Source organism: Oncorhynchus tshawytscha, linkage group LG03 (genome assembly GCF_018296145.1).
Source record: "Oncorhynchus tshawytscha isolate Ot180627B linkage group LG03, Otsh_v2.0, whole genome shotgun sequence".
Lineage (NCBI taxonomy): Eukaryota > Metazoa > Chordata > Actinopteri > Salmoniformes > Salmonidae > Oncorhynchus > Oncorhynchus tshawytscha.
In genome coordinates this window covers 45,328,298-45,353,443 of record NC_056431.1, presented here as the reverse complement: position 1 = coordinate 45,353,443, position 25,146 = coordinate 45,328,298, and the positions used below count along the sequence as shown (strand labels likewise).

Genomic DNA, 25,146 nt, shown 5'->3' with positions numbered 1-25,146 from the left:
CAATTAGGTTAGTATTGTGGATTAAGTACAATGTTGTTGATCCATCCTCAGTTTTCTCCTATCACAGCCATTAAACTCTGTAACTGTTTTAAAGTCACCATTGGCCTCATGGTGAAATCCGTAAGAGGTTTCCTTCCTCTCCAGCAACTGAGTTAGGAAGAACAGCTGTATCTTTGTAGTGACTGGGTGTATTGATACACCATCCTGTGTAATTAATACCTTCACCATTCTCAAAGGGATATTCAATGTCTGCATTATAATTTGCATTACCAATAGGTACCGTTAGCAAGGTATTGAAAAACCTCAGTTTTTTGTGGTTGAATCTGTGTTTTGAAATTCGCTGCTCGACTGAGGGACCTTGCATACTTTTATGTGTGGGGTACAGAGATGAGGTAGTCATTCAAAAAATCATGATAAACTCTATTATTGCACCCAGAGTAAGTCCATGCAACTTATTATGTGTTGAGCACATTTTTACTCCTGAACTTATTTATTGAACTTATTTAGGCTTGAGTACTTTACTCAAGACATTTCAGCTATTCATATTGAATACATTTCTAAAAACATAATTCCACTTTGACATTATGGGGTATTGTGTGTAGGCTAGTGTTTAAAAAAAAATGTCCATTTTAATCCATTTTAAATTCAGGCTGTAACACAAAAACATGTGGAACAGGTGATGGGGTGTGAATAGTTACTGAAGGTGCTGTAAGTGTTTGTTGAAATTCCCTCTACATGTTTTTATTTTTGTCATGTCATTTTTCTATGTAGTACATGAACAAAGTTCACTGATTTGTAAATTGTTTTTTCTACTGTAGAATCAGCTGTCAGGAAACCTGCTGAGGAAGTTCAAGAACAGCAACGGCTGGCAGAAACTCTGGGTGGTCTTCACCAACTTCAGCCTGTTCTTCTACAAGACCCACCAGGTGAGGGCTAGCACTTACTCCTCGTGTTTGTCTGTCTGTGTAGACCATGGCCCGTGTTCACAAAGCGTCTGAGTAGGATTTCTGCTCTACGACCAGGTCCCCCATGTCCATGTAATCTTACTAATTATAAGTTAGCACTCTGAGACGCTTGATACATTAGGTACCAGAACTACAGCAATGTGTTCTGGGGCCTGTCTCCCCCTCCTTATGATCCATGTATGTCTGTGAAGGCCAGAAGCACAACAATGTGTGCTGGGGATGACCTAGCCCTAGCCTCCTCCTGCTCATGATCCATGATCTTCAATATGGCAGTATTGTTTACAATCTACCAATATCCCATTAATTTAAGAATATCCCATTTCTCTGTGGAATTTCAAATCCATGTGCCATGTAAGGGAGTTACGCACATCCCCATGCCAGTTGATCTGCTCTCACTTTCAGCACAGCTCCCCTGAATCCATTAGAATCACCACCTGAAAGAAACCATTGTTTGTAATGCTATAGTTAGTTACTCATGTTTTGTCACATGTTCTGTGACCTGTTGCCGTGGGGAATTTTCCCTCATTTTAAAATGCACCATGAAAGTATGATAGTGTTATCAAGTGTTTTTGTAGTGAAAAGCAGTGGTGGTAAAAGTAAAGACACAGTAGAAATTTAGTAAAATAAAGTAAAAGAGTAAAAGTCTTACTTGAGTAGAAGTCTAAAAGTATTTGGTTTGAAATATACTTAAGTATCAGAAGTAAATGTAATTGCAACAGATATACTTAAGTATCAAAAGTACAAGTATAAATCATTTACAATTGCTTATATTCAGCAAACCAGACGGCACAATTTTCTCGTTTTTGTCATTTACGGATAGCCAAGGGCACACTCCAACACTCAGACATCATTTACAAACACAGCATGTGTGTTTAGTGAGTCCTCCAGATCAGAGGCAGTAGGGATGACCAGGGATGTTCTCTTGATGTGTGAATTAGACAATTTTCCTGTCCTGCTTAGCATTCAAAATGTACCAGGTACTTTTGGGTGTCAGGGAACATGTATGGATAAAAAGTACATCATTTTCTTTAGGAATGTAGTGAAGTAAAAGTTGTCAAAAATAAAAATGGTCATGTAAAGTACAGATACCCCCAAAAAACTACTTAAGTAGTACTTCAAAGTATTTTTTACTTAGGTACTTTACACCACTGAGTGAAAGTGAGTAGCTCCTTGAAATTCCGATCGCTTTAACTGTTTGTTACTGGATGTAAGTAGCTTCATAACATTCAGAATGCTTAACTGTTTAGTCCTTTCCCCTCTCTCCAGGATGATTATCCTCTGGCCAGTCTCCCCCTGTTGGGCTACTCGGTCACCATCCCCACTGAGTCTGAAAACATCCACAAGGACTATGTCTTCAAACTGCATTTCAAATCCCACGTCTACTACTTCAGATCTGAGAGCGAATACACTTTTGAGAGGTACAGTACACTTCCGTCTATCCTGTATTGTGTATAGTATATAGTATGTTTGTTTACAGATGTTACTGGGCAGTGAAACCCCCTGTCTTTTTCTCTCCATACAGGTGGATGGAGGTCATTCGCAGTGCCACCGTCTCTGCCAGCAGCACCCGCATTCTGAGCCGGAAAGAGCCCCATCCATACTGATCCAAAGAGCAAGGGCTCTCTCCCTGTCTCCATGCCTCTTCTCCCTACCACAATCTCCCATAGGGTCTGGCCACATCTAGCCTCTCATCACACTACGACTCCCCAAGCAGCAAGCTGAAGCAGAGCCCCTCTGGCGCCACATTCACTTCACTTCTCTGGACACTCTTGATTTCCTTTTCTACACATATCTGGGACATATGTACATTGAGCAGTGTCCATGCACAATCTTGGTGCTTTTTAATGCTTTAATGGTGACATGTCCGCTGGTTTAGACTGCATCAGAGACTGCATTTTCAGCATTTTTACTCAGCTCTGAACCTCTTTTTGTAGGATGCCATTTTATACTGTTTTCTAACGGGCTGAATCACTTACTGTACTTCTGGTTTCACATTCTGTCATTGGATTGTTTTTATGGTGGGAACATGTTGATACAGAGATTCTGCATTTTTAAACTTTTTTTTCATAGATGGTTAGAATATCACTGCATCCTCAAGATTTTTGTCTCCTTGTTTACTTTAAGGGGGAAAGTAATAATGAAAAAAATTATAATAAAAAAGTGCCAAACAGTTTAACCATTTTCTTACACTTTTAATGCAATTTTACTACATTGGTGGTGAGGAGACTTGAAATGTGTTGTAAGAAAAAAGAAAAAAAAGTCACTTTAAATTCCATTTTTCTTTTAATAAGATGTCTCTGGACAGTGAGAGACCTTGTGATAAGTAAGATATCCGAATATTTTGTTGTATCATCGACTTAACTCTAGAACTACTTATAAAGCTATCAGGGTAGTTACCATCACCACTAACGCCATTATTCAAGTGAAGTGAATATTCCTGTTATGCTTTGTTGTAAGGATACTTCAGAGGGTGTTCTGAAGACTATTATATTCCACCCTCAATTGTGTGAGAAATGTGAGATGTTCATAATCTGTGTATTATGAAGGAAACTGTAATGGAAAGCTTTAAAGAATATGTGTGAAACAAAATCTAAACTTTCAGTTCCAAGCACCATTGCCCTTGTTGGACTAGGCTGCCTCCCATATGTAAAGAGACCTTTACAAGTCTAAATGAAATGGATATATGCATATGACAGAGAGGGAAAACTTCGGTTTTCCTTATTGAGGGAATGCTGTGTTTTCCCAGACACCAGAGAGCGCTTTGGAAATGAAAGCAATAAAAACCTAATTTGAACAGTTGTATTGTGGGTTCTTTTGCTAGTCCATAATAGCTAACAGAGGTGTAATTGCCCATTTAATGTTTTTAACCACTCACCTCAGTACACTACAAGAGAATTGACATTTTGTTTCTTGTATTCCCATAGATGGCATCATTGCTCAATAACATAAGACCTGTGCCATTGCTGGTCACGTACTGGCCCGAAGTTATTGCATAATTTTAATCTGATGAAAGAATTCTACGTAGTCCTCCTAAAAACAAATTTGGTCATTCTCATTAGGTTTTCACCGTCCAATTTATAATGTTGTGTGAAGTACTTCACTGTATTTACTTTATGCACGTTTTAATAGTTATTCTACATTCACTGAACAATTTCCACTATGGTGACAGACATGGCATTGTATCTTCTCTACTTTCCACGTTACATGTCGATAAAAACAGTCCCCCCCCTCTATGAATATTACTGTAACAATGATTACAGTACGTTCATAGCCTGCTCATACAGAAACTGAACTTGGGCAGGCCTTTGTAAATCACTGGAGGAGGGAGGAGTGGAGAAGCGTGGTAGAACGACGCACGCAGATTACGCTTTCTGACTGGCGTCGCATGTACACCGAACATAGCGAGACCGACGACGGACCGCCGTAATGAGACGGTGAACGCGCGGAAGAATGGTTTATTATGACAACAACAACTCAGCGGGGGGATGCAACAGCTGCGGGATAATACAATACAACTTTCACTAGTAATTGTTGCAAATTATGAGATCAAAAAGGCAGAGTGAACCAGCACAACATGACCCAGTTTTAAACTCAAGGTGCGCTCTTGTGCTGACGGAGAAACGGAAAAAGCCGGCAGATGATTCCGTTCTTACTCTTGTTCTTTGACGTTTTATAAATTCCTAAAGAAATTGATGAAAGGCAGGACTCGACAATGTCAGTTCCAGTACATCCGGAGACCAGGAAATTTACAAGGGGACTAAGTAAACCTGGCACTGCGGCTGAACTAAGGCAAAGTGTCTCTGAGGTTGTCAGGACCTCCGTGCTTTTTGTAAGTACACTAGACAATTTCCATCCCCTTCTAAACTCTCTATGCTACATGTCTGTTTGCTATTGTGCCTTGTGTGTTACATTCTAGCCCGTAGAGATGTGCGCCCATTGTCACCCACCCTCGAGGTCAGCAGGTGCAGCACTAAGATAATTATACTTAATGTGGCCTAATAAGACCTGTATCACATTTTGTACATGTAGGCCTACTTGAAAGCATTACAATATGCATTCCATGTTGGTCGTTGACCTATTATTTGACTTGGTTTACCTGTTAATTGTTTAGGCCTACATTACTTATTGTTGCACACAGTGTTAAGCCAACTTCAGCTGCCTCCCTCATTTCATTGAGTTGTATTCCATTCTAGTCTATTTTTTGTTGTTGCTTTCTGACCCTCCAGCAAGGCCAATCATCCCTCTATCATTGATTAAACATGTAAATTAGATGCACACATCATCAATGGTAGGCCTATACATGGATTATCATGGATATGAATAATCCTGTACGTTCGTTTTTTTTAAATGCTGCAATATGTAATTTTTTTGGCCGACCCTACAAAATTAACATAGAAATGTGAGTTATGGATCTGTCATTCTCACTGAAAGCACGTCTAAGAAGCGGTAGATCTGTTCTTTCTATGCTTCCCGTTCTTTTACTTTAGGGTCTGTACACCAGCTTCAAAGAGAGAACACAATATTTTGGGTTATGGAAAATATATTTCACAGCTGTTTAGATGGTACAAGGATTCTCTACACTACGCTTGTTAATTTGTTAATTTTGTCTTATAAACTGAAATTTGGCAAGCTATTTAGAATTTTAGCAAACATGGAAATGTCTATTTCTGCATAGTGCACGTTTTAACTAGCCCTACATTTTTATAACCTGTTGTGAAAAACGTAACGTGTTAAAGGTGCCATCTATACTGAGATCCATAGAGCACTTGGAAGGCCAATCTTGTAGAGACTACATTAGGCCGGTCTGTCTAATGGGATGCACAACATGTCGGTATTAGCTCACTGTACTCAATAGGCCACCATATTGTCCCCTTCAGGTCAACATATTTGCATGATACAAGGAAAAAGGTGATTTTTTTAGTACATAACTAAAACCCCTTCATGTGTATGTGTAAGGATTTATTTTAAATTTTCTTTGCTTTTAGAAATTACAATTTATATAGTGACCAAATAGATGTTAGGAATCTCTGCCCCCTTATAGGGTATTTAGTATCAGTGAGGTAGTCTATGTCCATAGAAAGGCTCAGAGGCACCACATTACAAAGAGAAGTGTTTGGAATCAATTTCATGGTCGGTGTCTCAGACAGTATCGGGTGCCATTTGTCTAATGTTGAATTTGACCATCCAGCTTGGGACATTTGGGCAACGGGGACCTGTGATATCACAATATTAATTTTTGCAAAGGCTCTGGAGAGAAAGGAGTTGACCCTTTTGTGTGTACTGTGTTTGGTGTGGTGTTTGGAGTAATTGTTCCAACTTTCCTAGAGGAAGTTGCTAGGTAACTGAAACGGACACCGTCCAGGCTCTCTGTCAGGGAAATGGAATCCTGACTCAAGATCCCAGACCCACAACCACACCTTCATATGATTTATTTATTTATTTATTCATTCATTCATTTTCTCTCATGGACCCAAGCCAGAGGATTCTGGAGGAGACTAGGGGTATGCAAAATAATGTGTTTTTATAAGGAAGTCATTGTGAATAAGAACAACTCCCAAGTTCACTGACCAACATAAGGTGAATGGTAGGAAGAATAAAGTGTGAAGTATAGCTCTGTTCTGGTGGAGCCCCTCAGTGGAGTGGGACAGGAATGTGATTCTACACAAGACCATCATCCACACACACAGCTTGTAATTAATTCCTCCATGAAACATGTAAATACCCTCCGAGAGGAAGAAGGATCTCTTTCAGTGACATAAAGGGGAGATTGTGACGGACCCCCCCCCCCATCGTGGACGATTGTGTTTCAGTCTGCATTGAAACACAAATGTATTGTCTGAAAGATTGTAATCCAAATACCCACTAAGAAGTCATAATGAACTGAATAGATCCTCTTTGGTCAGTAGATATTGTATGGCTCAAACTGATCATGGATAGGATCAAATGCAATAGTTAGATTTCAGAGGCAAATACTGTTCCACTGATTAGCCAGTTTATGTAATGTTTCTGAGAGGACACACTAGGCAGAGCCCCTTTGTTTATTGTTGGAATAAAGGGACGTGCCAGTGGACAGGGCTCATAGCTGAGATGTCCCTCTATTTCTCCATGCACGCTCAGAGCAGAGCCAGATCTCTCTTTGTGAAAACCATTGCAACCATAATGGCCGTCATCAGCTTTTAATTTGCTGTGCTGCTGGTCGTGGTGGTGGCAGAAACTCCAAAGTCTGCCTTTGAAACAAACAGGACTCTGCATTCTCTCTCTCTCTCCCATATTACATTAGAACAGAAATGCATTGGCTACATTAGAGAAGATTCCTCTGAATTTAAAGGCTCTGAATTCCAGCTCTGCTGTCCTTGTTTGGAAAAGTGTGGAAACTAATCCATCGATGGCAGCTGGATATGATCTGTTCATGCACAAGTGCTATAAAACAGCTGGGGGCAGTTATGTAATTGCAATCAATAGTCCATGTTGGATTTCAGCTAATGGTGATAAACTTAGATCCACACGGGCCCTGCTGTTGGTTGGAGCCTAGACGATTGTAAATCAGGAGGGATGTCATCACACACAGCCTCCAGGCCTGTCACATGGTCCAGGGGCCTGTGTGAAAGACCAATTTAAGACACTTGTATAATGTCTGTGTAGCCAAGGCCCTTGGAGCCTCGCGTGGGCCACTTTATTTGTCTCAGAGGGAGATGGAGAAATCAGATGTCCCATAAACTGTTTGGCAGGAGGCGCAACAGAGTATTTCATGTCTCAATCAAACAAAAGATGGATTTACATTCGTTATATAATAATGATAAAATATGGCATTAGTAAAATATGTCTAGTGAGATCTACAGTATCTATCTTCATCATATTTGCTCTTTAAACTAGTCTTGGATGAGCTGTTGCCAAAGCCACATTCCTGCTTTATTTGTGAGTGAAGCTACTGGCATACCGTAAATACCATAGTATACAGACAAACAAAATAAATAAGGATAGCTATTCAAACTATACAGGAGCTTCTCATCTAAACCATATCGCACGTAGTTTTGCATACTTGTGTGGATATTTTAAAAGCCTTTCATTTTCAAAAATGCTGTCTACTGGTATTAAGGAAATTCTGGTAATTATTTTGAGGATATGTGGTGTAGATGTCTTCAAGAGATTTGAATCTAGATCCATCTCTTTACCCTACACAAGTACATCATCTGCAGAAAGTATTCATACCGGAATTCAAAATGGATTTAAAAAAATAAATTAATCTCACCCATCTACACACAATACCCCAGGATGACAAAGTGAATACATATTTTTAGAAATATTTTAATGCAGAAACATCACATTTACGTAAGTATTCACAGCTCGGAGTCAATACTTTGTCGAAGCACCTTTTGTGGCGATTACAGCTGTGAGTCTTTCTGGGTAAGTCTCTAAGAGCTTTGCACACCTGGATTGTAAAATATTTGCCCATTATTCTTCAAAGAATTCTTCAAGCTCTGTCAAATTGATTGTTGATCATTGCTAGTCAGCCATTTTCTAGTCTTGCCATAGATTTAAACAGATTTAAGTCCAAACTGTAGACCACTCAGGAGCATTCAATGTCATCTTGGTAAGCAACTCCAGTGTAGATTTGGCCTCGTGTTTTAAGTTATTTTCCTACTGAAAGGTGAATTTGTTTTTCAGTGTCTGTTGGAAAGCAGACTGTTTATAGTTATTCCATTTATTTTTATCCTGAAAAACGTCCCTAGTCTTTGCCGATGACAAGCATACCCATAACATGATGCAACCACCACCATGCTTGAAAATATGAAGAGTGGTACTGTTGGATTTGCCCCAAACATAACACTTTGTATTCATGTCATAAAGTTAATTTCTTTGACACATTTTTTGCAGTATTTCTTAAGGGCCTTTTTCCAAACATTCTGTACAGACTTCCTTCTTTTCACTCTGTCATTTAGGGATTAGTATTGTGGAGTAACTACAATGTTTTTGATCCATCCTCCATTTTCTCCTATCACAACCATTCTACACTGTAACTGTTTTAAAATCACAATTGTCCTCATGATGAAATCTTTGTAGTGTGACTGGGTGTATTGATACACCATCCATAACCTAATTAATAACTTCACCCTGCTCAGAGGGGTATTTGTCTGCTTTGCTATTTCTTTTACCCATCTACCAATAGGTGCCCATCTTTTCGAGACATTGAAAAACTTCCCTGGTCTTTGTGGTTGAATCTGTGCTTGAAATTTACTACTCGATTGAGGGACCTTTCAGATCATTGTATGTGTGGGGTACAGAGATTCTACAATCACGTTAACCTCAATTATTGAACATGGAATGAGTCCATGGAACTTATTATGCGATTTGTTAAGCACATTTTTACTCGTGAACTTATTTGGGCTCGTCATAGCAAAGGGGTTGAATACTTATTTACTCAAGACTTTACTTAAAAAAAAAAAAAAAAAATTCTACAAACTAAATTCCACTGACATTTTGGGTTACTTTGTGTAGATCAGTGACACAAAATATAAATGTAATCAACTTTAAATTCAGTCTGTAACACAACAAAATGTGGAAAAAGTAAAAGGGGTGTGAATACTTTCTGAAGACACTGTATCTCTTCTGGGGCCTAGTTTGTGTCGTCAAAGTAGTGTAGTGTAAAGAGGCCCTAACCTACTGAGCATCAACAAACTGTCGTCAAGCACATCCGCTCACTACCCATGTAATTGTCCATTTCCCTCCTCCTCTTGTGTTCTTTTGTTATCGTCCATTATGCTTTTTCTTCAGGCATCATTTCTAGTAACAGTCACAATTGTTTTTGTGAGTCATGCAATTATTATTCCTTGATGTGAATCCTCACAGCGGTGTACTGACAGACCGCTCAGTAAGAGTTGTAAGGGTTCATGTGTCCTCACCTATTGGACTTTAATTTCATAAGTAGCTCCAGCTGTCTTCATTGAGGATAAAGGATGAGACATAATGGCCATTTGTACAGTAAGGTCAACAGGACAGACCCTGAGCTGTTCTGCTTTATGTGTCTCAGGATTTATTACTAAACTTCCATTAGCCTGAAAAAAAGAACTTCAGGATTATCTAGTATCTATAGTACCTGCTGAAATTGTCTCTGGCTGTCTGTTCCCTTGTCCATTTTGGTCCAGATAGAAGAAATAACACGTGTGCAACATCGCAGGGATACCTCAGGTGGTCGTGTTAAGAATAGGCCATGCCACAGAGAGGGAACACTGGGCCGTGTCCAAATACCCTTACTTGCGTCCTAAATATTAGGTCTTTTTGAGTATGCGAGAAGAAATAACATTTAATAGTAAGCGACATTTTGAAAATCAAGTATACTTTAAATGCCCGGATGTCATATTCATTTTGGTTTTGACGGAAGCTGATCATATAGATATGGGGATGCTTTACCAAAATCAACGAATAGTGGGAAGCAACGCAATCGTGCATGATGCATTTTCAGTAGGCGAGAATAGAATCATTTATGTGATTTTGGAAACTCAACTCTGATTTAAATGCCAGGTTGATATTACTCATTTCACCTCTTCATCTAGTAGAATTTAATGCAAGTTTTTCCACAAGGCACTGGAAGAGGTGTGCTGCGAGTAATAGGCCCTAGTTCTCTTCAAGTAGCCATACAACAAAACTAGGCTACTTAATTGGGAAGATGCAGAATAGCGATGCTTCTGCGGTGGTGTTCAAATGTAGGCTAAGAAGTTTTTGTCGTAGGCGACATCTTTGAAAATTTATTTGGGACTTGTTTTTTTGTATTTCTGTTTTCTCATTAAAGTGTTTCTGGTTTACTTGGCCTTTTCTCTGAGCTTTTAAACTAAATACTTAACCATGTTTTGGTTTCTGAATGAGTTGGCGCCGGGAACTCGTTGTGCATGCATCATTTTAATCAGGCCGTTTGATTTCAACATATAGATTGTTTCAGTTTTGTAGGCTAGGCTTCCTAATTTAATTTCTGGATCAAGCCTTGGCAGTCATTCTGATCTTGTTCCCAATGATCAGTGCTTTAGTTTATTATGCTGCTGTCCAGCGGTTCTGAATTTGCAAAGCACCCGACTGTCCACATTTATATGTGAAATAGCCTAGTACATAATTCAAAACACTTAGATTTTATTTACAGTGCATTTGGAAAGTGTTCAGACCACTTTTTCCACTTGTTACATTACAGCCTTATTCTAAAAATTTTTAAATAGTTTTCCCCCTCATCAATCTACACTCAATACCCCATAATGACATTGCAAAAACAGGAAATATCACATTTACATAAGTATTCAGACCCTTTACCTAGAGTCTTCTGGGGTATGACACTACAAGCCTGGCACACCTGTATTTGGGGAGTTTCTCCCATTCTCTGCAGATCCTCTCAAGCTCTGTCAGGTTGGATGGGGATCATCGCTGTAGGCTTTCATCAAGGATCTCTCTACTTTGCTCCGTTCATCTTTCCCTCAATCCTGACTAGTCTCCCAGTCCCTGCCACTGAAACACATCCCCCACCATGCTTCACCATAGGGATGGTGCCAGGTTTCCTCCAGACGTGACGCTTGGCTTTCAGGCCAAAGAGTTCAATCTTGGTTTCATCAGACCAGAGAATCTTGTTTCTCATGGTCTGAGAGTCCTTCAGGTGCCTTTAGGTGCTGACACATGCCTTTGACTGAGGAGTGACTTCCGTCTGGCCACTCTACCATAAAGGCCTTATTGGTGGAGTGCTGCAGAGATGGTTGTCCTTCTGGAAGTTCTCCCATCTCCACAGAGGAACTCAGAGTGACCATCGAGGACTTTGTCACCTTCCTGACCAAGGCCCTTCTCCTGCGATTGCTCAGTTTGGCTGGGCGGCCAGTTCTAGGAAGAGTCTTAGTGGTTTCAAACTTCTTAATTTAAGAATGATGGAGGCCGCTGTGTTCTTGGGGACCTTCAATGCTGCAGAAATAGTTTGGTACCCTTCCCCAGATCTGTTCCTCGACACAATCCTGTCTCAGAACTCTACGGACAATTGTTTCGACCTGATGACTTGGTTTTTGCTTTGACGAGCATTTCCAACCGTGTGACCTTTATATAGACAGGTGTATCTAATCATGTCCAATCAATTGAATTGACCACAGGTGGACTCCAATCAATCATTAGGGTATATTGTGTGTAGATTGAAGAGGAAAAATGTGAATTTCATCCATTTTAGAATGAGGCTGTAATGTAACAATGTGGAAAAAGTCAAGGGGTCTGAGTACTCTCCGAATGCACTGTATATAACATTCAGTCATTCTGACAAAACATTCCTAATATTGAGTTGTTCCCCCCCACAAGGTGTCGAATGCGTTCCACAGGGATGCTAGTCCATGTTGTATCCGAAGCTTCCCACAGTTGTGTTAAGTTGGCTGGGTGTTCTTTGGGTGGTGGTTCATCCTTCATACACACAGGAAACTTTTTGAGTGTGAAAACCTGTACCCGGTTCAAGGACACTTCAGTCTTCAGTCCTTTTTAAATAGGATAGATAGGCTATATGGGCTAGGGTATAGGCCAAATGTGATAGTATGTCTGTAACCAACCTAAATAGGCCTATAACTCCATTACTATTCTGTTTAGAGTTCAGAGAAATGAATCAAACTGGAAATGAGCTATTATCAGGCTGGTTCATGTGATTCATGTCTGTTGAATTTGGAAAAATCCACCTGCACTCGACCCTTTTTTGGCCCTTTACAGTCATGAATCCAGTGTTGAGCTTCTGCCCTGTGAGTCTTGTGTATAAAATGATTTGGTTTCCTGTCAGTAAGAGAGGGTGATGTGTGGGCTGTGACATTCTGTATGCCACCAGGCCAGTCAGGAGATTAGTGGGTTATCACTGTTGTCCAGTGGCGCCCTAAGCAGCTTGCCCGCACGCACTCTCTCCGATCTCTATCTGGTTTCTCTCTGGTCTTTTTCTTTCTCTCCCTCCTTTCATGCTCTCTCTCATTCAGCAGGGCATGTCAAGGAAGCCACACCATCCCACAGGGGGTCAAGCTGAATAAAACGCTTGGAGCTTCCGTGGGCCTGCATTCACCACTCTCTTTTTATACTCGAGTCATATTACCCGAGCACAGAGCAAGCTGTAGGACTATTCGATAATACATTTTAAAGTGGGATGTTTTGTCATTGCTGGGACTGTACTTTAATTAAACGAATAAAAGTGTACTTTAGTTAAACATATAAAACACGGGGAACATTTTGGGGAAATGTGTATGCGTTTCTGTAATCGCAACTGTAGAGCGTGAACACCTGTCCAGGGGGTCAGATGGTGAAACGGATCAGCTGTCAGCCTGCCTGGGTCAATAATACATGAGAAAGAGTAATTGGCGTGCTCAGCTCAAATGTGTGTAGTAACAAAGTATTTGGGTGCCGGGTTCAAAGGGGCATTATTGAAGAAAGGAAAAGCCGGCACTCACTGAAATATTCTTGACATTTGAATGTTTTTTTTGATTTTTAGCAGCAGGTCAGAAGAGACACAAAGGTGGTCGCCTTTGTCAGCGTTTACCAAAACACGTCCGTTTGTTCTGACCTGCTGCTAAAAAACCAAATACGTTACTACTTAAATAGTATTTCAGTGAGTGCAGGTTCTTCCTTTTCTTCAATAATACATGAGCCCATGTGACCATCAAGAGGCCCACTCTCTCCTCTGTGGTTTGGCCAAGGCAAAATGTAGAGCCACTGATCTAGCACACTGAACAAGCCCTCTGCGCCTCCCCCAACACAACAGTCTGGCTTGTAGACAGCATTTGAACTTCTCTGATATCCTTAATAGATACACTACTATCCGCAGCAATTGGCTCTGGCCTGCTGTATTCATTAGAGATAGTATTGTCCATCATTCCAACTCCATGTAATGACTGTGACACTGGGAGAGAATCCTCTGTTTGGGAATTGGACTGAGTTGAAGAGGCCTTTGTATGCTCAATTACAGATCATCTGCTAGAGTCGTGCATTCTATTTCAGTGGCATCTATCTGTTATCTAAATAGTACGAGACAACAGAGATAACTGAAATAGGAGGTCAGCTGCTTTTCATGCCCTAGTCTAGTATACAACTGGAATGCTTTTTCCTGTCAAATGTTTTTCCACGTTTACATTTCAGAAAGGGGTTGCTTTTAATGTTAAGAAGCTTTTTAACTAGACTGGAAACATTTAAAGCCCATATGACACAGCTATGACCAAGGATACGAGGGAAATTCCATGGTAACGGAGTTAAAGTTTTTTCACTTTAAAATGTATGCAAAACAAAAACTATTGATTTAAAAGTTTTAACAAACCATACAAATCTATTAGGAGTATGTGTAACACTTTTCACAGACATTTATACAAAGATGAATTTAGTGGAAGAACTGTGCAGATGTGAACTTTGGTAACAGAATTACATGTTTTTAATTGCTTAATAATTCCTTAACAAAATGTAATATCAGTAAAATCACTAACTGATTGGTAGGTCTACCATTACTTGTTACATCTATATCCTCTCTCCTCATGAGGGAGAGAAATTAGAAAATATTTTTTGGGGGGGTAATGGAATTACAAAGCAATATTTCTTAAATGTACAGACTGTAAACAATTTCTCCAAAACTAAATATAAGTGTTGATATTAGTTGGCAGGGGTCTTTACATCAACATTAGTGTGTTTTGATGTATTTTTAATACTTTTTAAGACGTTTTCTAATACCCCTTTTCCATCTGTTTATCCAGAAATCAAAACCTTTAGTTATGCTCCATTTTTAAGATGGAAAATGGTTGAAAAATGTATCTATGCCATCATCTATGCCAAAAACATACTCTTTAGCTTTCATTTGACACCCAATTTGATATGCTCCTATGAACTTCAGATATTGGTTCTCATGGGTCCTTTTCGACTAATAACTTGAAACCTGATGTGTGAGTTGTGACGTGGAAGCGTCAAGAAAAGTAAAGAATTAAACACACCCACAGGGCCGGCCATAAACAACGTCTGCTTGGTACAGGGCAGGGTTCTTGGCAGTTGTGGTTTTAATCCAAACCAGATCCACCACTTGAGGTCCTCATGGTCAGAGGAGAGATGCTAGAGGTCCCCGGTGGAGCACTTGAGGCAGAGGATAATTAACACCATCATGCCCAAGTCAAAGGGGGATCGTTTTAAGCCAGGGTCTGTCAAGTCTTGGTTTTTCCACTTGTCTGAATGCAGTAGGGTCGTTTTACCAATTCAGTGCCTTTTTGAGATGTTACTTTGATTGCACCTAATTTTAACATTCTGTCATAAAGAGCACATGTTCAAGTTAATAAAAAACAAGTTTTTCCATCTCAAGAAGTTACATTTAAAAACAAATACTATAGTAAGTGTGTATTAAAGGAACATTTTTGGACTATATCAACAATGGACTAATGAAACATACCAAAAGATAGTTTTTGTGTGGCATTTTCCTTTTAATTAAAACCTCTGAAGGATCGGACCCTTTCTTTCAATTTTTGCCTAAAATGACATTCCCAAATCTAACTGCCTGTAGCTCAGGACCTGTAGCAAGGATATGAAAGGAGACAATTTGAAGTTTGTGGAAACGTGAAATTAATGTAGGAGAATATAACACATTAGAAACAGCAGGGGTTCAAACTTAAAAATAGATTTTATCAAACAAAACTATGCTACATTTTATCTCTGGGACCCTCAGGATGACAAATCGGAGCAAGATTACTGAATATAAGTACATTATTTACCTTCTGAGATTGCCGTGGTAAGTTTGATGTTGTGCACTCATCAAACAATTGTTATTTTTCACTGTAATAGCAACTGTAAATTGGACAGTGCAGTTAGATTAACAATAATATAAGCTTTTTGCCCATATCAGATATGTCTATGTCCTGGGATATGTTCTTGTTACTTACAACGTCATGCTAATCACATTAGCGGACGTTAGCTCAACAGTCCCTGTGGAGGGAAAACGATCCCTAGAGGTGAATAAAGTAACAGGGTTGACCTTAACACATTTGGCAATTTCATCTTAAATCAGACATGAATCCCCTTGTGACAGAGGGAAGGGAAGCTTGTTGTGTGCAACATGGAGGGGCAATTGACTGCAAGCTTCATAAAATAATATGAAATTGTTGAAACATTTCTAGCTTGGTAACAGGGTTAACTTGTTATGCTCGACCCACTCAGTTTTCCACCACAAAACACCAGAAAATGACCAAAAGAGAGCAGCTCACCTGCTTTTACACCATGATTTGACTATGACATGTTCAATGTTTCTTTAAAAATATATATTAACCATATTAAAACGAGAGTTCAGTTCACGTGACAGAGTTGACCTTAAAACGACTGACTGTAGTTTTTTAAATTTAATTATTATATATATTTTTTTTAATGAATCACTAATCTTCAGAAATGACTTTGTCAGAGCAGCAAAATAACTAGGGCTTTACAATGACGGTGAGAACTTGGAGACATGTTGTGGTTAAGTGGATTAAAATCTTAGTCAGACGGTGCATGGAGGAACATGTCACAATACAACAATTTGGCACTTTAGCAAGTCTTTATTCATATAAAACGATCTGATTTATTGAATAATCCATGTGGTCTATAATAAAGGGCACATCATCGAATATATTACAGGCTTTTAAAATTCAATATTGATGCACAATTTCAATTTAGAGTGACTGCCCCCCTAAAAAGTACCTTCTCGTTTTGAAAATGGCCTACAGAAGCATTGATATGAGTCAAACATTTTATTCTAGTGTCAAAAATGTAAATAGGATCATTTTTGGTTATAGTCAGTCTTGTCCAAAACAGATTTGCGAGATGATAGGACAAAATGGTGTCATGGAATGAAGGATACCGTAACAGTTTTCCTTAATCCTGCCCACGGCTGGCAGCACCCAAGTAATCATTCATTCGGAGCACAGCTGCACGCGACCCGATCATAATGCCAATGGTCAATTTGGTTTGACATTTGATTTTCCCATGGGGCTAGTTAGGGAGACCATCTGTGAATTACACAATGTACATGGGACAATATTTTTAAAAGGTCAACGGCTCCAAATTTCAATGACTTAATCTCAAATCAACTATAAATTGTAGAAATTCATATGCAAATATTGAAAGCATTTAATGAGACAACTAAAAGATGTGCAACATGAAAATTATTGTCCCATTTACATTGTGTAATTTATTGACAGTCCCTGGCAGGGTTTCCATTAGCTGGTATTAGCCAGCTTCTGGCCAAAAAATAAATAAACAAATTGAAATGCTGATTTTTATATAGAATTGGCCAATTGTACGGGAGAAGAAGAAAAAAAAATCCCATCTCGAAATAATACTTTTTTAGCCTATTCATTAATGTAAATACCAGTTGATGTAAATACATTTGAACAGTCATGCTTATCAGTCTATAGGTTAGTTTGCATAATTGAGTGGAATTAAATCGGTGCCCATGTATGTTCGGTATGTATCTTATCACACACACACAGAGCTTTTGAGCGGAAAATCTGTCAGACAACGCCAGAGCTGTTGCTACAGGACGGCATCTCAAACAGCAAAGGCAACGGAAGGCAGGCTTCATCAGCGCATCTAACACCACTTTGCAATGAGCTGGAGGCAGTATGCATTTTGAAAACGCATACTTAATCATTGCTAACCTGAACGTTTTACTGCATATTATGAGGCATGTGTTACCTTTCTTCAAAGTAGCCAAGCCAAAATCAGACCATCTATGTAGACACTATTATTTTATATCAACTTTCTTTCACAGTTCATTAGCCAAAGGCACAATCCTAGTCATGCATGCTAGTTGTTGCATATTACATCTCCCCTCTTTCTAAATGTAGAGCTGATATTCATTTGTCACATGAAACCGCTTGCTTTTGACAAGTGTTTTCCCTCTAATTGCATTATGGAACAAACATTTGCGTGTAGCCTACTGCCTTGTGCGCATTGCTGTGCCTATAATGTGAAGAAATAATAGTTTTGTCAACGTTTTTAAAGCCAAACATTCTGATCTGTTGCCATCAGACTCATTGCGATATAAAATAAAAATGTGTAACCCAGACCTACTGGCTGTATGAATTTGGGATTTATCGTTCCACAACTTTCCCAGAGTCTGTTTGGAATAGGCCATTTCTTTCTCGACAAGCTGACCAATAGAATAGGTCAACTCTTCTACTATAGGGGATAGTAGATTGACATAGGCTAGTGAGTTTGCTGTTCGTTACTCGTATTGTTGGCTGAGGAAAAGTAAATGTGGGCATCGGAATTCACTAAGAAGAACCTCACATCGTTGCATCCTCGACTTGCATGTTCTGTTAAAAAAAATGACCATAATCTAAATGTGATTTCTGTTATTCTGAGCACCGTGCCTAATCAGGTTACGCACCCAATGATTATGGGTCCCTTACATTTCTTAAATGTCTGGTAAATTCAAATGTCCGGCACCACATTTTCCTAACGGAAAGCCTGGTTCTTTACTATCCCCAGAAATAGGCTATCCAAAGTCAAACCAATTTTGCCACAGTCGCACACCAGCAAGCTGAAGCTAATTTTCTAAATGATTTGGCTAACTCTTCCCACCTGCAAACACACACGAGACACCCACATCAAAGCACACCCTGAAACCAACTCATGTCATGGCCACTAGCATTGAGGTCAATCAGGACATTAAGTTGCCCTTTAAAATATCAGCAAAAGGCACTTATTTCCTGTAACTACCCAGTAGCAATGTGGCCAACTCAAGTTATTTCAAGGACAAACAGAGATCGCTTTTGTTTACAAAACATTTATTTGGAAAAGTGATTAACGATGGTTGATTCTTGCACTGACACATAGCCGTAAATATATTTGGGACCGCTAACCAGAAGACATTCTTTGCACCCCCAGTAAGTGCACTGTGCCAGCGGACAATCACACTTTTCCAGAGGTGTGGTCATTTCATACTTGTGGCTTATTTAACCATTTCCTGCAACAACAAAAAAAGGAAAAGTACCGTCTCTTCTATGTTTCCCAACTCTTCTCTCCAATAGGTTATTGTATTCTCAGATGTGCGATTTATTGGCCCTTTTGGCACAATAGCCCATTGATTTCTCTGTGGCTAAGCCTGGGATTCCATTTGTGTGCACTGATTTTAAAGGCTCTTATGTAATTGTGCTTGGTGAGATAGAAATAACTCTCCATTTGGACCAGAGGCGAGAGAACGGGGCAACTCCTTCCATTTTCCAGCTCTGAGTGAAAACACTTTGCACCCTATTGAATACGCCACTGACCTGCACTGCCACAAAATTGATAGACCCTGCCCAAACAGGAAGTGCCCATGACTTCCTGTCTCCCATCTTGTGAGAGTAGAGAGGCCTGAGAGTTCCTAGATAGAGGTGGTTTCCTGTGGTTGTAGCTGGACTGGGAGAGCAGACCGGCAGGCAGTGCTGGGAAACCTGCCCACTGTGACCGTTCTCCCTAATAGAGCCTGACTGTTTTGGAACACAAGGGAGGTTACCATAACAAAGTGCCTGAGTTCTAAAGAGCCTGGCTAGATGGTGTTTTCCTGTTAACAAGTGCAGGGCAACTGCTCTGGGACCTGTTTCGCCCTACCACCCATGACAACACATCGACTGCTTCCACACAACTGCTTCTCCTTCAAATGTTGAAAGTATTCTCATGATAATATTTGAACTCAGAAATGTTGGTTTGTTACCAAAACACTGATTTTGTGTCTGTGTGTGTGTATAAAGAGTGAGGCAAGCGTTGGTCTAGTCGAGGCTTGTTGCTGAAGTGAGTTTAATTTCTTTGGAATGCTCTCTCTGCTGCTCTGACAGTTTGTTTGATTCTGGTGCTCTCTCATCCATCCAGATGGGGTGTTATTTGGGTGTACTGAGCTTTTGGGTGGTCGTGGGGTCAGCCATGCCTCCTGCAAGGTTTTTAAAGGCTGGTTTAAAGACCACCTCCCTACATGATAAAACGTCCCTCTCATTTACTCAAGCACTTCCTAAGACCTGCTAAAGTGAATGAATGGTGTGCAATATATGTTACATTCTACAGATTATCTTGCTACCATACCATTATGTAATTCAATCGGTGGGATATCTGTTCACTCCAGCCTGTATCCTTTAGTTGAAGGATCCTATTTCGGTTGATCAGCACCCACACATACAGTTGAAGTTGGAAGTTTTACATACACCTTAGCCAAATACATTTAAACTCAGTTTTTCACAATTCCTGACATTTAATCCTAGTAAAAATATTCCGTCTTGGGATGGTGTTCTCTGGCTTGCAAGCCTCCCCCTTTTTCCTCCAAACATAACAATGGTCATTATGGCCAAACAGGACATTTCTCCAAAAAGTACGATCTTTGTCCCCATGTGCAGTTGCAAATGGTAGTCTGACTTTTTTATGGCGGTTTTGGAGCAGTGGCTTCTTCCTTGCTGAGCGGCCTTTCAGGTTATGTCGATATAGATACTTTTGTACCTGTTTCCTCCAGCATCTTTACAAGGTCCTTTGCTGTTGTTCTGGGATTGATTTGTACTTTTTGCACCAAAGTACGTTCATCTCTAGTATACAGAACAGGTCTCCTTCCTGAGTGGTATGATGGCTGCGTGGTCCCATGGTGTTTATACTTGCGTACTATTGTTTGTACAGATGAACGTGGTACCTTCAGGCGTTTGCAAATTGCTCCCCAGGATGAACCAGACTCCTGGCGGTCTACAATTTTTTTTCTGAGGTCTTTGTTGATTTTGCCATGATGTCAAGCAAAGAGGCACTGAGTTTGAAGGTAGGCCTTGAAATACAGCCTCAGGTACACCTCCAATTGACTCAAATTATGTCAATAAGCCTATCAGAAGGATCTAAAGCCATGACATCATTTTCTGGAATTTTCCAAGCTGTTTAAAGGCACAGTCAACTTAGTGTATGTAAACTTCTGACCCACTGGAATTGTGATACAGTGAATGATAAGTGAAATAATCTGTCTGTAAACAATTGTTGGAAAAATGACTTGTGTCATGCACAAAGTAGATGTCCTAACCAACTTGCCAAACTATAGTTTGTTAATAAGAAATTTGTTGAGTTGTTGAAAAACAGGTTCTAATGACTCCAACCTAAGTGTATGTAAACTTCCGACTTCAACTGTAGGTGTGGCGGTGAGGGACTGACTAACTGATTGAGTCATATCCTCCTGACCTCTTTTTCCTCCTCTGATAATGTTGCAAAGCCAGTTTGCATTCCAGTGTAAACTGATATAGAACTGTAGTAATCTTCATTTGTTATCCAATAAGGTATTCCTGTCCTGTTGTGTGACTGAAGTGGAGACGTAGTGACATGCAGGCGGGAGCCAGGAGGCATATGGAACGGTACCGTGTCATGTCATCCCCTCAGCCCCTGGAGGGAAGCCCCATAAACCACATATTCACCAGACGCCGGGAAGTATCTTCCCACAGACACTTTAGTTTTTGAAGAGATATTCAACCTAATCTCACAAACCTCTGTCTTTAGGGTGTGCCCGTCATATGTTGAGAAAGCTCCCAGTAATGCCTGAGACTCTTACTCATATCCTTTCTTTAGAAATGAGCATGTCTCCATTAGCCCTAAGCAGCTTGGAGGTAGTAGCCATATTAATGCGGTCATTAAGGGGAAAGAAGGCAGGCCCTCACATGTCCCTCCCAGCCCTTCTACAGGAAGTGAATCAGAGGAAGTCTATGGCTGTGCTTGGACACACACACACACACACGCACACACAGGGCTGATCCATTGGCTTGTGAGTGCATGGCCATGTTTCAATAACCAGTAGATGAAGTTGGTCCAGCATAAAACCTTTATGGGTACGATCAGCGCTGTGACTCTCCTCCTCCTCCTAGTTTGTAGATTAAACTCGGGGGATTATGTCCTCAAGCATTACGTCCAACTGTGCAGGACCTAGCAGAGAGTGGAGACCGGTCCGTGTTTACTGCATGGAGGTAAAGTGTGGGAAGTATTGTGTAATCTAGACGGATCTCACTTACTGATGGAGAAAACATTTCATTTAAAAGGTTGTTTATTTTGTTTCGTGAGGTGTGTTTTGTTCTTTTAGGCCCCTTGATTTGTCTATAAAAGTATTGCTTCTCTCCCTTTACCCTCCCTCTACTAACTACCTTAACGTTGTAATTGTGGGAATTGACCGGTGCCTCTGAAGGGTGAACTTGAAGCCAAGCTTTCTCTCATCTGTTTTCTTTACTCCTCTGCTTGGCCTTTTCTCCATTTTTGAACCACTTCCAGTACCCCCCCCAGCCCTCTTCATGAGACATTTTGCTCCCCTTTTATTGATACAACATAGATAATGAAGAGCCACATCCTCTTCCATCAGAGCCTATAGCACCTAATTATTTCTTAAAGTATAATCCAGCTCAGATGAAGTATTACTGGTCAAGCTCCACACCAAGGTTGAAGTCCCTGGTGATTCTAGGGGTATGTGTCCCAGAGCCAAACTATTGACTTACCAGAGTGGACTGCTACTATACTGTAGGTTCATCTGCTTTGAAGAGACCGTCATATCTGCGCAGCCACACAGACCACCTTGACTTCGGTTAACTGTGATCATTGACCTTTCACCCAGACTCGCTCCATGTGGTCATCTACTGTAGAGAGAGTGGGATTAGAGTACACTTTGAAATCATCAATAAATCCCTTTTTGTAGTCGATGTTCAATTTGATAACACACATTGAAAACCTAATGTGTTTTTTAAAATTCAAACATTAAAGAGTGTTTACTATTGACTCATATAGGGAAAAGTGTTCTGGTACAGTATATTTGACTTCTGATGTTGGAGGAATGCTGAGGTGTGTTTGGAGATCTACTTACAATTCCAGGTCTCTGCCCCTGGAGTCTGTCTACAGTAAGATGAAAGTGAAAGTTTGTAAAACTTTATTGTTCTTCTGGAATTTTCCCCCTTAGTCTGTTTGTGTGTTTCAGTGCCAGTTGTCTGTATCTTATCTGGATCTGCTACTGCAGTCATTGTATTTAGTTCGTCCCATTGGATCTATGCTTTGTTATCAACAGGCAAGTTTAGATGTGTTTTTGTATTCAAATCATAAAACCTTAAATAGAGATTAAGGCCATGTCTCTGATCAGTGGCCATTTTAGCATGTACATCTTGGTGGGGTAAAAAAGAAAAGTGGGATGCATGTCAGCAAAGCCACTAAACAATACATTAGTTGCACTATAACGTTGACAAACAGTGCCCACAAACGGCCTACATAAAGCTGTCCCAACAGCAGAGTCCCAACAGCAGTCCCAACATCTTACCACTGCTACACCTGGCTATCAGCGGAGCCTTGATTGGCAGTGAAACAGCTGATTCAGCCTCATTTACTGCCTTTAAAAAACATAGCTGATATGGCTGACTTGCTTTAACAAATGTGGTTTCTACTGACAATTGAGATGCGCAAACTATGGCATAAGGGGACCACAAGTGGATAAGAGGCAATCCATAATTTCGATTAAGACATTAATGAGCAAGCTAGGATGGACGCAGTCAATATAGCTATTTGTTTAGCACTTTTGAAATGTACAGCGACAGAAATCAGAACATGGGCCTTTCTTACAGAGTTCTCCCTGTACAACAAGTCAGAACTGTAGGATAAATAAAGGGGCCATATAAGCAGAAAATCAAAGCTCTTACAATATTCAATGATTACATTTCTTAAAACAGGTTATAGGCTACATGTGCACCACCAAGTCAGAACAGTAGGTGAAATTAAGAGGTGAAAATATACCACATTATTAGGGTGAGACACATGGGCTACTAACATCTTACTACACAACATACACTTAGTATTACTTTCTTAGCTACATTCTACATATCTCACTGGCATATTTCATAATTTATGCAGCAGCATACAAGACATTTTTGGACTCACCTTGTTGTGCTCACTTGAACAGGAATGGCGAGGCGGGGCGATCCTTCGTGGGCAAATTTTGTGATTTGAAGTCTGGTATTCTCTGGATTTATGGTGCTTTCCAAAGAACTGGGAAAAAGTTCATGATGACGTCATTGATTCTCGGGTCGTAGCACTAGAAAGATGCCGGATTTACAATTCTGAGTTAGATGACCTTTCAAAACTTATTTTCCCAGTCGCAGCTTGTTTATTCCCGAACGCACTGAAGTCAAGTTTTCGGCAGTTCCGAGTTTATTTGGTTTGAGCACGGCACAAATCATGCTTCATTGACAGCACGGCCAATGTTGAATATTTATCGTGTCAAACTTGGAAAAGATCCCCTTAATTCCCGATTTGGGACCACACAGCCACTCCACTGAGTAGCAGGCTAGTGATTGCTTTGCAATGCTTGCAGTTAGCCACTGTCACTGATTCCTTCCAAACCACTCATTGTCGAATTTGCGATTTCCAACTTGTTGTGTAATGTATGGCCGATGAGCACCGATACGTTTTATCTATGATTTCTCTTCATTATTTCTCTTCATTATTTCGACAAGGAAGGATTTTCCAGCAGATGTCGACAACAGCTAGCTAAGATGTTGACATGATCAGTTCAATCAAAGCTACTGTACATATAACCTGATTTGACATCATTTTATATGTGGCCAATGACCTTGAGACTTCTTGGATGGGCACTTCTAATGTAACTCTCTGGCAGCACCCAAGGGGCTCTGCCCCACCTGCCCTGAATGATGGGTTGCCACAGTCTCTGATCATATCCCCTCCCATGTTACCTGCTGCTAGTTTGATTAAATGGGATTGAGAAGCTCTTTATCATTAGCCTAGCACACGTATGGCTCTGTGCACTGCACTGGCTGTATCTGTATGGTACCTGTCTGCGTAGCCAGTGGGGATCAACTTTAATTACTTTTCATCAGGCTGGCTGCATAGTTGGAATTCCTAAGTCTGAAACTGTAGCCCAGGGAGGGAGGAGGAGAGGCCTGGCCCACAAGGGCGGGGGCTGTTCTCAGAGACCGGGTGGGGATGGGCAGGGTTTGTGTTCAGTTTGCCTGGCCTGCTATTTGGATTGTGTGTGGGTTGGGGGTTGGGGGTAATGTTTTATAGCCTGTAAAGCTGTTTGGAGTTCTAATCGGGAATGGAAAAGTTACACAGTTGAGTTGTGGGTGTTTCATCCTTCTCTTTATTGTGCTCAGGCAAAATGCTAATATATAAGAACCTTTCAATCATAGAGGAATTATGATAAGTGGTATCCCAGTCGAGGCTAATGTACTTGAAAGACTGA

At 40.3% G+C, this 25,146-nt stretch overlaps 2 protein-coding genes across 9 annotated transcripts in view; both read left to right on the top strand.

The window, feature by feature from the left end:
* The window catches only part of LOC112236979 (FERM, ARHGEF and pleckstrin domain-containing protein 1), an 81,811-nt gene extending 78,052 nt beyond the window's left edge, over positions 1 to 3,759 (top strand). For all 5 annotated transcript variants that reach the window (XM_024405621.2, XM_024405616.2, XM_024405599.2 and 2 more), the window contains exons 25-27: positions 819 to 926; positions 2,232 to 2,383; positions 2,488 to 3,759. In XM_024405621.2, the coding sequence (XP_024261389.1) occupies positions 819 to 926; positions 2,232 to 2,383; positions 2,488 to 2,569 (342 nt within the window). In that variant the 3' untranslated portion in view covers positions 2,570 to 3,759. The remainder of the gene's footprint in view (positions 1 to 818; positions 927 to 2,231; positions 2,384 to 2,487) is intronic.
* Positions 3,760 to 4,345: 586 nt separating this feature from the next.
* LOC112245964 (dedicator of cytokinesis protein 9) overlaps positions 4,346 to 25,146 on the top strand; it is a 119,099-nt gene continuing 98,298 nt past the window's right edge. For 2 of the 4 annotated variants that reach the window (XM_042317615.1, XM_042317575.1), the window contains exon 1: positions 4,346 to 4,794. In XM_042317615.1, coding sequence (XP_042173549.1) covers positions 4,678 to 4,794 — 117 coding nt within the window. In that variant the 5' untranslated portion in view covers positions 4,346 to 4,677. The remainder of the gene's footprint in view (positions 4,795 to 25,146) is intronic. The other 2 variants (XM_042317601.1, XM_042317625.1) reach the window with 1 other exon arrangement.